Here is a 15,824-nt window from a genome sequence, read left to right as displayed (position 1 = left end):
AAGGATTTGGTGGCACAAAAGTCCACCTCAATTACCTTTAAAATCAAATTCCTTTTCCTAACAGTGCCGCGTGAGGCTGTGTGAGGCCTCTGGGCCTCTTGTAAGATAGATGCTGTTAGAGGCCTATACCACAAGCCATGTAACTTTTCTGTTTCTCTTTGATTAAAGTGGCTTCATAGAATGGGACCAAAACAGTTTGTACTGAAATTTAAGTTTCTGATGAAAGCCCATAAAATCTCTAGTTCAGTGAGGCAGGGAAAATTACTACATTGTGGTACCAGAAAAACCCATGGCTGCATACTATCCTTCAAATATTTATGTCGGGAAGTTTTATGTTGATTTTTTAGTCATTCAGATTTGCATAATTTGGATATATGATCTATTTTATGTGATTTGGAGGAAATAACTAGAAAACTAGAAACTAATTACAATCATTTTAAAAGCAGCAAGCTGATTTTTCAAATATCAAAAAGCCCTTAACTTACAAACATTTTAATACGCTTTTTATAAGACCAAAACACATATATGCAACACATATACTACTGCTCTAGATTTTTCCTTAAAATGGCTTTTTCTAGAATGTTGTTGAATTTGCATCAACTCTATCTCACCTTCTCATCATATTCCCTTTTTAATCAATCCATAGCATACAGTTTGGCATATCTGGCCAGGGCTGAGAGTGTTGGTTATGGCCATGGAATAAGGCCAAGCTAACTGGCTCATGAGGCGAGGGCATCTGTGACCACAGAAGGGAAAAACTGGAATACTTATGGTATACAGGAGGGAATTGAAAGGCTTTAAGCACGGTTACTACTTCTGCTTTCAAACTTGATTTTTAATCCCCTTTACTTTGAACAAGAGGAAAAAATGGTGCATGGGTTTGTACACTATTCTCTTCGACTTTTCTGAATAAAGGACATCTTTGTTCATTTAAAAACAAAAAACAGGCTCGGTGCGGTGGCTCACGCCTGTAATCCCAACACTTTGGGAGGCTGAGGCGGATAGATCACCTGAGGTCAGGAGCTCAAGACCAGCCTGGCCAACATGGTGAAACCCTGTCTCTACTAAAAACACAAAAATTAGCCAGGAGTGGTGGCGCATGCCTGTACTCCCAGCTACTCGGGAGGCTGAGGCAGGAGAATCGCTTGAACTCAGGAGGAGGTTGCAGTGAGCTGAGATGGCGCCACTGTACTCCAGCCTGGGCAACAAGAGCAAATCTCTGCCTCTAAATAAATAAATAAATAGAAGCAAAACGAAAAAACTTGTGTTTTAAAACATATAAATCTATGGCATACGGTATGAGAAAAATCAGATCCTTTTTTGAGAACTCTGATGTCTATGAGAAAACTATTTGTGACTCTAATTTCTCTTATTTTACTATTAGTCATATTTATATATTATATGGTTCGATATCTGTATATACTTATGTAATCTTTTTTCACTGCCTGTAATAAGTTTTTAAATTTTATATTTATATTTGTCACACAATTAAATGTATTATTCTTTTTTTTTTTTTTTTTTTTTTTTTTTTTTTTTTTTTTTGAGACGGAGTCTCGCTCTGTCGCCCAGGCTGGAGTGCAGTGGCCGGATCTCAGCTCACTGCAAGCTCCGCCTCCCGGGTCCACGCCATTCTCCTGCCTCAGCCTCCCAAGTAGCTGGGACTACAGGCGCCCGCCACCTCGCCCGGCTAGTTTTTGTATTTTTTAGTAGAGACGGGGTTTCACCGTGTTAGCCAGGAATTACAATGCTAATTTATCCAGAAACATCATGTATGATAACTTAATAGCATGATACATCCACTCTTTATCTCCACTTCCTTTTTTTTTTTTTTTTTTTTTTTTTTTTTTTTTTTTTGGAGACTCTCAGCACAGGCTGGAGTGCAGTGGTGCAATCTTGTAGCACAGGCTCTGTAGCACAGGCTGGAGTGCAGTGGTGCAATCTTGGCTCACTGCAACCTCTGCCTCCCGGGTCCTGGTTCAAAAAATTCTCCTGCCTCAGCCTCCTGAGTAGCTGGGATTACAGACATGTGCCACCATGCCCAGCTAATTTTTGTATTTTTAGTAGAGATGGGGGTTTCACCATATTGGCCAGGCTGGTTTTGAACTCCTGACCTCAGGTGATCCACCCGCCTCAGCCTCCCAAACTGTTGGGATTACAGCATGAGCGACTGTGCCTGGCCTGTCTCCATTTCTTAAGAAGACCGATGTTGATTTCTTCGTCTCAACAATGACATGTGACTTTGATACATGAAAGATACTTCCTACCTTCAAGATAATGGAGACACAGTGAGGGGAGGGCAGGCAGAAAGCCTTGATAATGGGAATATATTTCTAAAACACCCAAGCATTTAAATACATGTCAGACTAGAGAAACTATAAAAACGCTTTTTTTTTTTTTTAAAGACAGAGTCTCACTCTGTCACCCAGGCTGGAGTGCAGTGTTGCGATCTCAGCTCACTGCAACCTCTGCCTTCCAGGTTCAAGCGACTCTTCCGCCTCAGTCCCCTGAGTAGCCAGGACTACAGGCGCGCACCACCACACCCGGCTAATTTTTGTACTTTTAGTAGAGCCGAGGTTTCACCATGTTGGCCAGGCTGGTCTCAAACTCCTGACCTCGTGACCTCCCAAAGTACAGGCATGAACCACCGTGCCTGGCCCAAAAATTCTTAATAATGGCATTTGGGCTAATCTGGAATAAGCTGTTTCCAGCTTAAATGCTGCAGAATTCCATAGAAAGCAGGCTATGGGCGATATACATGTATAGAGTGAGAGAATACATATATAAAGGATATAAGTTTTGAAATGAAGTAGATTTCAGGTTATAGTTGTTCAAAGTTCTGTTCTTCCTTTCCATAAAATGTGATGTTAGTTCTTTCTTTGCCAAATATTTCCAAAATACACCAAATAGCACATCACTCATAAAATATTTCTAGTTCAGCTATTTCTCTAAGGTTAGGGGACAGAATTAGAGGTGTTTTTCCTTAATATTTTAATTCACTAAAATAAAAGATGACAACTTCAGGATCTGTACTATTTTGAATTAATTGAAGAAATGACAAGACAGGATAATGTATGATACAACAAAAGACACATTAGTTCCTATTTCAGTTTCTGACTTGCATCCCGCATTTCCTTTTGCTTCTAAACCACTGAGCTAATCTCACTACGTATCTTTTTTTTTTTTTTTCTTTTTTTTTTTTGAGACAGAGTCTTGTTCTGTCACCCAGGCTGGAGTGCAGTGGCGCTATTATCTTGGCTCACTGCAACCTCCGCCTCCCATGTTCAAGTGATTCTCCTGCCTCAGCCTCCCGAGTAGCTGAGATTACAGATGCCTGCCACCATGTACAGCTAATTTTTGTATTTTCAGTAGAGACGGGGTTTCACTGTGTTGGCCAGGATGGTCTCAAACTCCTAACCTAGTGATCTGCCTGCCTCAGCCTCCCAAAGTGCTGGGATTACAAGCGTGAGACACCACGCCCGGCCTCTCACTACATATCTTGAGTCACACAAACCTATATATATATAGTGGGGTCTTTGCACCAGTAATATGAAAGATGGCTTTCTTCACACATAAGAATGTGACCAAAGACCCCTTTATTGCACAATGAGTGGCCTAGTTATCCCTAAAATGTTTATACGTTCTTCAAAGGATTAAGTTACAAAGCATATCAAAAATTATTTGAGGACCAATTAATCAGTGGGATTTTTTTGCATGCACACATTATAGATTGGTGTTTAAATTATGCAGCCATGCTTTGATCTTGCTGTGGGAATTCTCCCCTGAGACTATCTACTTACTGGCCTTTGCTGTTTATTGGACGTTGGATCTCTCACATAAATAGTTCTTTCAGTATTACGTACTGGTTGAGTCTTCAAATCTACTCCATCGTCATTCAAGCTGTCTTTCCCTTTTGATTTTATACATCCCATATTTCCTGTTGAAATATAAAAGCAACAACATTGTTTTACCATTCCAGAACTGCTTCAAGTCATCAAAATCTCTCCATTAAAGAAGAGTAGAAAAAAATACACTTTTATTCTTTATCATATATAGAGTAACAAACTCAAATGTGAATACTATTCCCAAATAGGTTTGCCTATCCATTAATTCACTCAACAAATATTTATTGAGCATTAATTTTCCATCACCCAGACAAAATTCAGCTCTAACTCTGTTCATATTCTTGTGGCAAAGATGTGTAAAGACTCGATGACAGAGGACCCACAGGATCTAAGAAAGGACATGTAATTCAGGCAAGAGGAAAAGGAGGTGGTCAGGGAAAGCTTCCTAAAGGAAATGCTCTGTGAGTTGAAATGGGAGGGATGGCAGCCAGGTTGCAAAGTCAGCAAAGAGATTCCAGGAAGAAGAAACTTCATATGCAACCACCATGAGCTCAAGATAACATGGCCCCTTCCGAGAGCTAGATCAACCTGATCTCTCCAGAAAATGAGCTCTATCTACAACACTAAACACTGTAGTCAAGGAGCAGGTAGGGAAGGTCAGGAGTCAGGGCCAGAGAGGGAGGCACATGTTGGATGCGATGCTGAGTGGTTGATTTTTTACCCTGAAGACAAGTGACACATCCGATCTGCAGTGTGCAAGGTGGAGTGGGGTGGGGGCCCTTGAGGCTTCAAGGGCAGGTGATGAAGAGCTAGAATCTGTAGAACCCAGTTCCAGCTAAACATAGCTAGGGGCCTAGGAAGATGGCCTGACTTTCGTCAAGACTGGAAATGAAATGAGGAAACACAGTTACGGGAGAGAAGATGCTTATGAAAACATTCAGATGATCAAATCCAGTAGGGCTACCCAGTAAGCTACTTGAGTCAGGAAACCAGGAGTACTAGTGGAGGTAAAAGCAAAATGATGGCCTCTGCAAGCCATGCTAGGACTGTGGAGGAAAGCCACCATGGCAAGAAGGGGGCTGGTGCCTGACCAGTGCAAAACAACACAGGGTGCACATCTAAACACCAACTCTGTCATCCAGTGATTCCCTTAACGCAGGACGGCTGAGCATTACACACACACTCTGGGGACGGCAAAGGAGATTTTGAACATTTGAATCAGACACAGTTCTTGTCTTACAGTATAGCCTTGGGGTCAAATCTATGCATTAAAAACAAAACAGCTGGGCGCAGTGGCTCATGCCTGTAATCCCAGCACCTTGTGAGGCCAAGGCGGGCGGATCACAGGGTCAAGAGATGGAGACCATCCTGGCCAACATGGTGAAACTCCGTCTCTACTAAAAATACAAAAATTAGCTGGGCGGGGTGGTGCATGCCTGTAGTCCCAGCTACTCAGGAGGCTAAGGCAGGAGAATTGCTTGAACCCGGGAGGCGGAGGTTGCAGTGAGCCAAGATCACACCACTGCACTCCAGCCTGGGCGACAGAGCAAGATTCTGTCTCAAAAAAAAAAAAAAAAAAAAAATCTCATATTCTCTGGACACTGTCCGGGAAACTCTTTTGGGGCACAGTGGGAGCATGGTGCTCCCCATATGATGTGTAATTCTGAAGTACTGCCAAATCTGGGGCCTAGGGCTTAGAGTTAAGTCTAGAGGAAAGAGAGATGACAGGAGTTTGGGGAAGGGGGAGGGGTGGTGTGATTAGGCAATACTCGTGGGGGAGGAATTGTGTTAAGAAACCTCAAGAGCTCTTCTGGGAACTCGGCCCTCTCTCTCCCACAGCGCTGCCACACGCCCAGGCCTGCGTTGTCCTGAAGGCTTCCAGTTGGTCCAGGAACTTCGACTTGTTTATCATTTCATTAGTTGAGGTATGAAGCCTCTAAAGAGCAGCCACACCTCTTTCTGAAACTAGCGAGCTGCAGTTCCCAAAATAAAGGGGAAGCAAGCACTTCTTTGATTCAAAACAGCACATTTTTTTCATAGGCTAAAGTTTCTGAAACGGCCATGGGTTTAGAGTTGATCTCTAAGTAAGTATGGGAGTTCTTTTTTCACCAGTCTCATCCCTCCCACGCCCCGCCGCCCTCCCCGAAAAAGCGGTGTTTAACTCATCATCCCTTAAAATCACGCTTTATAAATGGGCAAATACGTTAATAGCAGCGCAAGGACCCTGCGCACACCGTGAGCTCCGGGGCAGGAGCCCTGCATGGGTGCGGCCAACCCACAGAGCACCGGGCCGCTCCTGACCGAGCTGCGCTGCAACCAGGGCACAGGGAATCCCCTATCCCCACCCCAGCACGCCCGGGCGGGCGGCGCTGCCCCACCGCGTGCCTGTGGTTCCCCTGCCCTGGTTGCTTGCTCCAGCGTCCCCTCGCTCCATCTCTCTCTCTCTCTCTCTCAGATCCTACAGGAATGTTATCACCCCAGACAGGTCTGCACTAATTCTCTCTTGTCTGGTTACCACCCACGTTCCATCATGTATCAGTTTATTTTAGGGTCAGCTCCCTAAGCTAGCATCTAAGCTGACTGGGACAGCTTCCCTCTACTTTGCTCACTGCAGTACCCCCAACCTAAAACAGCCCCGCTCCACGCAGGTGCTCAAAGAGTAAGAATAAACACACTTTGGGAGGCCGAGGTGGGCAGATCGTGAGGTCAGGAGTTCGGCACCAGCCTGGCCAACATGGTGAAACCCAGTCTCTACTAAAAATACAAAAAATTAGCTGGCATGGTGATGGGCGCAGGTAGTCCCAGCTATTTGGGAGGCTGAGGCAGGAGAATCACTTGAACCCAGGAGGCAAAGGTTGCAGTGAGCAGGGATCACACCACTGCACTCCAGCCTGGGTGACAGAGTGAGACTCCATCTAAAAAAATAAAAAGAAAGGATGGAACAGCTGTGGCTGGTGGGCTTCGGACTTCCACAAGCCCATCAATACCCCTCCTGATGATGGTGAGAGAGGAGAAGGAAAGAAGGCAAAACCCACCTGGGTCTGTTGTTCTAAAACAGACAGAAACCTCTAAAATAACTTCTAGTTTATGGGAAATACATGGAAGAGAGGAACAAGATAATCAGAAAAACTCATAATGTGCCATTTTCTACAGAAAACTTGCCTGGATACTCCAGCTAGAGGGAGGGATGGAACCACTCCATATCAGAGAAGACCCAAGAGACAAGGTACCAACCTCGATGGAATCTTGGGGGCTTGAGGGGGACACACAGCTGTGATACGTGACAACTGGGGAAGTTGAAATTGACTTACACATGAGATTATGATATCAGGGAACTGCTGTTGTTTTGTAAGTGCAATATGATGGTACTGTAGTTATTCAGGAGAACATCCAGTGTGCATCAGATGCACACTGAGGTGGATGGGGGTGAGAGGTCATGGTGTCTGCAACTTTTAACACTTCAGCCAAAATGAGAAGGGAGAAAAGGAAGGAACAAATGTATCAAAATGTCTTAAAATTAGTGATTCTAAAGAAAGTGATCTCTTTTTCTGTAGATTTGAAATTGTCAAAATAAAAGTTGGAGGGTAGAAAATAAGAGGATATGATGGACAACTTTACGCCAAAAAAAAAAAAAAGAAGATAGAAACCCCAGTCATGCACAGGAAGGCAGGGGATGCGTCAGCAAAGCGCGTGGCTAGAGGCTAACTGTGGTGGCATGCCAGGTAGCGCTGGCTTCACTGCATTCAGCAGGGAGCCTCGGAATGTTTTTCTTTTCCTTTTCTGTTCTTTTCCTTCCTTCCTTTCTTTCTCTTCTTTTTCTTTTGAGAAGGGGAGGGGGGTCTTCCTGTGTTGCCCAGGATGGTCTCGAACTCCTGAACTCAAGGGATCCTCCTGCCTCAGCTTCTGGAGTAGCTGGGATTGGCAGAACATTTTTCCAATTGTGAAATGACACGTTGAGATCTCTATTTCTGAGCAGAAACTCTGTAGGAAGTGTTTGGGGGAGAGCGAGCTACTGTAAGGAAATCCATCCCCTAGCCTCTAAAGGGGACAGAGGATAAGATGGAGGCGATCGTGCAAGGGCAGTGGTCTTGGGAAGAGGAAGGATGGAAACAAAAAGCAGGTGGATGTGGGTGGGGTGGCGACATCCAAGACAGGAAGATCGATAGATGGTCATTTATTTATGCTTATTTTCTCCCTGCCATTGTCATGGATAATTTAACATCAAATGTATGTACTAAAAATGAAAAAAGTTAAAGCCATGTGGAGAGTTAGCATGGCCTCACTGCTCAGGCAGCGCCAATCTCTGCTCACAAAGTGTGTGGGGTCCCCCATTCAGATACTCTCCCACCAGAAACCTCCAGAGAGGTCCTCCATGTGACATGAGGATGAGCAACCCAAACTCAGAACAGGTCTTGCAATTCCTTATGCTGTATGAAAGTACCAGAAATGTAGAAAACACAATATACTCCTGACAAAAACTGAGAGTGGTTACATGTTCCAGGTGATATGAGCTACACTTTACAATGATTTCCACCTTAGTATTCTTCTATTACACATTTATAATGTACTGAGCATCTCATTTAATCCTTGAAGAAACCATATGGCCAGATGACTTTACAGAGGAGAAAACTGAGGCTCAGAAAGGTTAAATGACTGGCGCACAGCACAGCTGGGAGAGGTGGGGCTAGGACTCACATGGGAATGCGCTCTCAAGTCTAAGGCAGAAGCTAGGTCTACAGCCTGGGCTCTTACCACTTTGCCATACAATGGCTATTTTGAAATGCATGTTTCATCTATTTATTAACAATGCCAAACAGATTATTTTTACAGGCTATCTCTTTCTCAGAGAAAAAAGCTTTAAAATGTTTTACCACAAAAGAGTCAACAATGAAGTTAATAAAATAAAAGCAGAAAACCAGAGCCAAGGCAATGAGAAGAATGCGAATGTGGTAACATTGTGGGGAACAGGTCTGCTGTAACTGACCTGCACATTTGCCCTCGCTTTTCTGGCAGGAAGGGACAGGGACATCGTGAGTCACAGCAGGAGAGAGGAAGCAGACCAGGCTCCTGATGGGAATGTGTGTCCCCAACAGGAATTCCAAGTTTGCTTATAATGCACTTCATATCAAGTGCTGTGGATGATGTAGTCAGCAGTGCCTTCAAAACCATATTTTGAACAGTAAATAAAGACATATTTTATGGGTAGAGATTTCTGGTTAAAACAAGATAGTAACTGAGGCTTTGACATGCAAATACAACTCTAGGCTGTTCATTGCAAAAGTCCTACAATATGGTCTAGAGAGACACAAACGGCCAGGCAGGCTTTTGACTACAAAGCAACATCCACTGACCCATCCAGAAAATGTGAGGCTGGAGATTTCTCTTTCTAAAAAGTCTTTCTTTCATTGGAACGAATACCCATTAGGGGTGGCTCATCCTCATTTAAGAGCCTTAGAGTATTAGAAGAGTGATTTTAATCCCTCTTTTATTTTATTCCCAGACACTGGGATCATTTTTTGTTTTTTAAAAATCACTCTTACCTTGGCCAGGTGTGGTGGCTCACAACTGTAATCACAGAACTTTGGGAGGCTGAGGCGGGTGGATCATCTGAGGTCAGGGGTTCAAGACCAGCCTGGCTAACATGATGAAACTCTGCCTCTACTAAAAATACAAAAATTAGCCAGGTGTGGTGGCACTTGCCTGTAGTCCCAGCTTTTCAGGAGCCTGAGGCAGGAGAATTGCTTGAGCCTGGGAGGCAGAGGTTGCAGTAAGCCAAGACTGTGCCACTGCCCTCCAGCCTGGGTGACACAGCAAGACTCCATCAACAAAACAAAACAAAACAAAACTCACTCTTACCAGAGGCGGTAGGGTTTTGTTTTCATAAAATCACTCTTACCAGAGGCGGTAGGGTGATAAACTATAACTCCTAGTTACCGCCTCTGGTAAAATCTAGCAATGCCTTACCATTATCCAGCTGCTCAACAAAGATGCAATCTTGCATTGGAATTCCACTTCTCGAAATCTGTTCTTTAGATACACTGCACTGGGGCACAAGGATGTTCCCACTAGCATGACTTATAGTAGAGACAATCTAGATGTCCTCATGAGGGGTTAGTTCTTTAAGTTAGAACAAAGTGACATATTATGAGTGGGTTAAAAAGATAGATTTGTGTATTTGGACATTCTTAAACAATCAAGAATTGCTGATTGAAAAAATTATATATACATATTTAAATTAGGCTGATGCAAAAGTAATTGTGGTTTTTGCCAATTACTTTTGCACCAACCTAATATATGTACACAACCCATATATATGTATGTATATTTAATGTCCACAGGAAAAAAATCTAAGAGGACATCCACCACCTTGTTGGTTAAGTTCTAAAGTCCACTTGTGAGGTAAAAGATCCTGTATAGAAATTTTCTATTGAAATTCCTAAAGAAGACACTATACAATTCACAAAATATTCTGAAGTAAGGACTATGGAGTTGGATTGCTGAACTCAACTGCTGGGTTTATTGCTTGACTTTGCAATATCAACTGGTCACACACCTAAAGCAAACAGAGTAGCTATAAATGTCTATGAGGGTCAGAGACAAAATACGTGGGGGTAGAAAAGGGATAAACACATATGTGCCTACTTTGTCCTTGGTACTTCGTGTATGAGGAAAGTAAAACCCAGAGATGAACCTGTGCTAAGTAATCAAAGGTCTCAGGTATGACTGGAACTTGGTCTGGCTTCAAAGCTGCATTTTTTCTCTTTTTGTTGCTTTTATTATTTTTAATTTATTATTTCTTTGTGTTGCAAACATTCAAAATTTGCTCTTCCAGCTATTTGGAATATATAATACATTGTGTTTAATTATAGTCACCCTACAGTGCTGTAGAACCTAGAACCTATTCCTTCCATCTAAAAGCTGCACTTCTTTTTTGTTTGTTTGTTTTTTGAGATGGAGTCTCACTCTGTCACCCAAGATGGAGTACAATGGTGTGATCTCGGCTCACTGCAAACTCTGCCTCCTGGGCTCAAGCAATTCTCCTGCCTCAGCCTCCCAAGTAGCTGAGATTACAGGTGCCTACCACCACACCCAGCTAATTTTTGTGTTTTCAGTAGAGACAGGGTTTCACCATATTGGCCAGGCTGGTCTCAAACTCCTGACCTTAGGTGATCCTCCCGCGTCAGTCTCCCAAAGTGCTGGGATTACAGGCATGAGCCACCGTGCCCAGCCTAAAAGCTGTACTTCTTTACTGATGCAAGGTCTTGCTGCCTCTCTATGGAGGGAGCTCCAACTCCAAGAGTTTTCTGAATTAGAGAGCTTAGAAAGACAACAGGAAGAGAAAGAAAGCCTGGGGAAATAGAGGTGGGTGGTGTCTATCTGAAACAAAAGTGATCTTGAGTTTCAAATTAGGTCCAAGCCTGGTTCAAGCATCATTTATAGGAATTTGTCCCTAAAAGTATGTCCCCTACACACTTGCATTCCAGTATCAGTTCTATAACTCAAGAGATTTACTTTGCCCACCAACACAGAAACCTTTAGATACACTTTAATTGTCCTTCTTACTTTACTTTCAGAAAGGAGACTCAGATCAGAGAAACAAAGTCTTCAGAAGAGTTGAATGCTTTCTCCAAACTGCTTATCAAAGTGACATGGGGACACAATAAATAGCCTGGTTAGCAGCCTCAGCAGTGTTGGAGAGACTTGGAGAGGGCACTAGCACTAAGCTCCACCACCAACCCCATTAATTCCCAACTCAAGCAGCTCAGTCTTGCGTTAATTTTCCCAAATTCCGTTTCTGTCTTTTTTTTTTTTTTTTTTTTTTTTTTTAGGATGGAGTCTCCCTCTGTTGCCCAGGCTGGAGTGCAGTGGCGCCATCTCGGCTCACTGCAACCTCCGCCTCCTGGCTTCAAGCGATTCTCCTGCCTCAGCCTCCTGAGTAGCAAGTAGCGGGGACTACAGGCGTCTGCCACCATGCCTGGCTAATTTTTGTATTTTTGGTAGAGACAGGGTTTCACCATGTTGGCCAGGCGGTCTCCAACTCCTAATCTCAGGTGATACGCCAGCCTAGGCCTCCCAAAGTGCTGGGATTATAGGCATGAGCCACTGCACCCAGCACCTAAATCATTTTTAAAAGAGAGACAACTGAAAAGGACCTAGCCAGACTGTCTTTATTTAAACAACTAAGATTTTTTGCCTTACATACCATGGTCATTATTTTCAAACATTCTCCAATATTTTTCCTCAGTAAAATCTCCCAGCAGCCAGGGTGGGCACAGTTGGTGAGCTGGTAGCCCAGGCTGGCCAAGCTCCATACCACAGCTTTCTCTATCTGACCAGCCTGCAACGTAAGGCCCTACTTAAGGCTTTTTCGGTTTGCTTTTGCTTTTGTTTTTTTCTTTAGGCAACCTAACATTATGAACATAACTCCCTAAGGTTTAAATGTCATGTGTAATAGAAACAGTGTTTGGGGGCAATTAAGGCAATGCTGTTTTGGTGTTGGGATCCCTCAGATCACAGAGCTGCCTCCATGGTGTGGGCGTCACCTCCAGGCTATGACCATGGCCCATGGAGCTGCTTGCGTCCATGGTGTGGGCATCACCTCCACCACAGAGCTGCTTCTGTGGTTAGGCGTCAGCTCCTGTCTGTGACTAAGTTGAGCCATCAGGCTCCCCATAGAAGGGAGGAGGATGTGACTTAGGAGAAGTGAGAAAGAGGTGTCTGAAGGAGTGTTGGAAAGAGTAAATATTGGGATAGAACCTGTGTCCAAGGTGCCTGCCAGCCTTCATCCACTTTGACTATTAAGGGTCAATTGCGAAAGGGGAGGTGGGAAGTGGGCTTAAGACCAGCTAGTCAGTTACAGGGTGCACCTCTCTCGACACAGGAGGGATGTCTCTGGGTCTGAGGAAGGAGTTGGCTCTTCTCTTCTCTTCATGTCTCATGCAGGGTTGAGCACTGAGGAAAGGGGTGTCAAGATAAAACAGCCAGATGCTGTCTCAGGGCTCCCCTCATTCTGCCTGTCAGGGTTTCCAGGGGATCCACAAGTTTCCCGGTTGCATGCACTTGCATGGTGGATGTGCATTTAACATCCCTCGAATCAGCAGTGCCCAGTCAAATCTTAGCAGGCCGGTGAACGGCATACACAGAATATGGAGAGAACCTATGGCTTCTTTCTACCAAATAGCACAGCAGCAACCCTGTACCTACCTAAACACCAGATTGGAAAGGAGTAGTGGGCAAGAAGAAGAAACAGTCATGATGGAAGACAGACTACATTGGAAAATATTCAAACCCTGTTGGCAAACTTAAGCTGTTTTCTCACCTGCTGCTATCCAGAGGGCTGAGAAGAGAATAGTCCCAAAATCTAAAGTGGTTTTTCTTTTTCTACATAGCTGAATTACAGTGTATATATTTACTACACATAAAATTACGGTGTATATATTTGCTACACATAAAATGCAGTGGATTCTGGAAAAAGTGCTGCCAGTATACAATGTTAAGAGAAGTCTAAAAACCACAGAATTGGATACTTTAAAGGGGTGACTTTTATGGTTTACAAATTTTATCAATACAAAATTAATCTAAAATGTCCCCTACCCCCCAAAAAAGAGAGAGAGAATACAGTATGGCTGATTTATCTATTTTATTCATTTTTTAAATTTAACAAAAAAAAAATTTTTCTCTCACTCTGTTGCCCAGGCTGGAGTGCAGTGGTGCAAACACAGTTCACTGCAGCCTCAACCTCCTGGGATCCAGTGATCCTCCCCCCTCAGCCTCCACCTCAGACTCCCGAGTAGCTGAGACCACAGGCGTGTGCCACCATGCCTGCCAAATTTTTTTATTTTTGGTAGAGACAGGATCTTGCTATGTTGCTAGGACTGGTCTCAAACTTCTGGGCTCAAGCAATCCTCCCACCTGGGCTTCCCAAAATTCTGGGATTACAGGCATGAGTCACCATACCCAGCCTTAAATTTTAAAATATTTAATTGACAAAGGTTGTATATACATATTCAGTGGTTTCCTGTTTATTAATTTTGTTTATGCCTTTGTGATTCAAATCCAACACATTTTATCTTCTGTTTGCTGTATTTACCTGGTTTGAAGCCCCTTCTTTTTTTTTTTTTTGAGACGGATCTCGCTTTGTCGGCCAGGCTGGAGTGCAATGGCGCAATCTCGGCTCACTACAACCTCCGTCTTCTGGGTTCAAGCAATTCTCCTGTCTCAGCCTCTTGAGTAGCTAGGACTACAGGCGCCTGCCACCATGTCTGGCTAATTTTTGTACTTTTAGTAAGACGGGGTTTCTTACTTAGGTTGAAACGGGGTTTCTTACATGTTTGTAAGAATTTCTGTACTTTTAGTAAGATGGGGTTTCTTACATGTTGGCCAGGCTGGTCTCAAACTCCTGACCTTGTGATCCACCCACCTTGGCCTCCCAAAGTGCTAGGATTACAGGTGTGAGCCACTGTGCTTGGCTGAAGCTCCTTTTTTATTGTCTGCCACAAGACATAAGCACAGCCATAGGTAGAACCAGGGGTCATGTAGTCATCCAGGACATGAAGGGGTAGCAGCACTGGGTACAGTTTTAATCACTGCATTTATTAGAATGTTTCCAGAAAAGAACTGCAAGACAATTAAAGAGGTATATGAGGGTCAAATACCTGGAAGATTGGCATCTAGAGCAGAGAAAATGAAAGGGAAATGTGGCTCTGCCTGGAAGGGAGTGCGGAGAGGACAATGAGACAGTGATGAACTCAGGAAGCCTGTCTGTGGAGTCCAGCCTTGACAGTCCTGTAATTATCGACAAAACCACTCTTTTCTCTGGACTCTAACTGCCTCCCCATAAAATGAAATCATTGGGCTTGGCATGAGAGGGTAAGTGATACAATCTTTAACTTGACACTACATATTAAAGTCTGTTAGAATGCATAACTTCTTAACCCAACACGACCACTTCTTGAAATAAATTACTTATAAGAAAATAACTGGGGGCTACATAAAGTTCTATACAAGAGAATACTTATGGTGGGACTGTTTGGAATATCATAGAGAAACAGGCTTGTTTGCCAGATTATAGGTCAGCGGTTAAATAAATGCAGATCAGCTCTCAAAATTCACATCACCAAAGCCAGTTCTGTGAGGGTTTTCAACTTACAAGATGATCAGTTCACCAAAATTTGTACCTTTTAATTATTCACATTTATGTAATTTCATATTAGATGGGATAGTTTTAACAGCTTAAGTTTATAACAGTTTGTATTAGTTGTGGTGCTTTCATAGCTGAAGAGTATAATAATTCTTTTTTAAAAATAATTTCAGCTTTTATTTTAGGTTCAGGAGTACGTGTGCAGGTTTGTTACATGGGTATATTGCAAGATGCTGAGGTTTGGGGTACGGATGATCCCAACATCCAGGTAGTGAGCATAGCACCCAATAGTTTTTTAGTGAATGTCTCCCCTTCTCCCTCCCCCACTTTAGTCGTCTCCCGTGTCTATTGCTCCCATCTTTATATCCATATGTATTCAATGCCTAGCTCCCACTCATAAGTGAGAGCCTGCAATTTGGTTTTCTGTTCCTGCATTAATTCACTTAGGATAACAGCTTCCAGCTGCATCTGTATTGCTGCCCAGGACATGATTTTCATTCTTTTTTATGGCTGTGTAGTATCTGAGTAGTATATTTAATCAAATATAATTGTTTTAGGCCTGGTGCAGTGGCTCATGCCTGTAATCCCAGCACTTTGGAAGGCCAGTGCAGGAGGATCACCTGAGGCTAGGAGTTTGAGACGAGCCTGGCCAACATGGAGAAACCCTGTCTCTACCAAAAATAGAAAAATTAGCCAGGCATGGTGATGCGTGCTTGTGATCCCAGTTACTTGGGAGCTGAGGCAGGAGAACTGCTTGAACCCAGGAAGTGGAGGCTGCAGCGAGCTGAGATGGCGCCACTGCACTCCAGGCTGGGCAACAGAGTGAGGCTCCATCTCAAAAA

At 43.5% G+C, this 15,824-nt stretch overlaps 1 protein-coding gene across 2 annotated transcripts in view; it reads right to left on the bottom strand.

The window, feature by feature from the left end:
- Positions 1 to 15,824, bottom strand: part of LYN (LYN proto-oncogene, Src family tyrosine kinase) — a 139,568-nt gene that overhangs the window by 68,099 nt on the left and 55,645 nt on the right. The window contains exon 2 of one of the 2 annotated variants that reach the window (XM_030937973.1): positions 3,798 to 3,934. In XM_030937973.1, the coding sequence (XP_030793833.1) occupies positions 3,798 to 3,929 (132 nt within the window). In that variant the 5' untranslated portion in view covers positions 3,930 to 3,934. The remainder of the gene's footprint in view (positions 1 to 3,797; positions 3,935 to 15,824) is intronic. The other variant, XM_030937974.1, reaches the window with a different exon arrangement.

Source organism: Rhinopithecus roxellana, chromosome 9, assembly GCF_007565055.1.
Source record: "Rhinopithecus roxellana isolate Shanxi Qingling chromosome 9, ASM756505v1, whole genome shotgun sequence".
NCBI classification, from domain to species: Eukaryota; Metazoa; Chordata; class Mammalia; order Primates; family Cercopithecidae; genus Rhinopithecus; species Rhinopithecus roxellana.
Note: the sequence above shows the minus strand (reverse complement) of the source record. Positions and strands in the feature narration are given on the sequence as shown.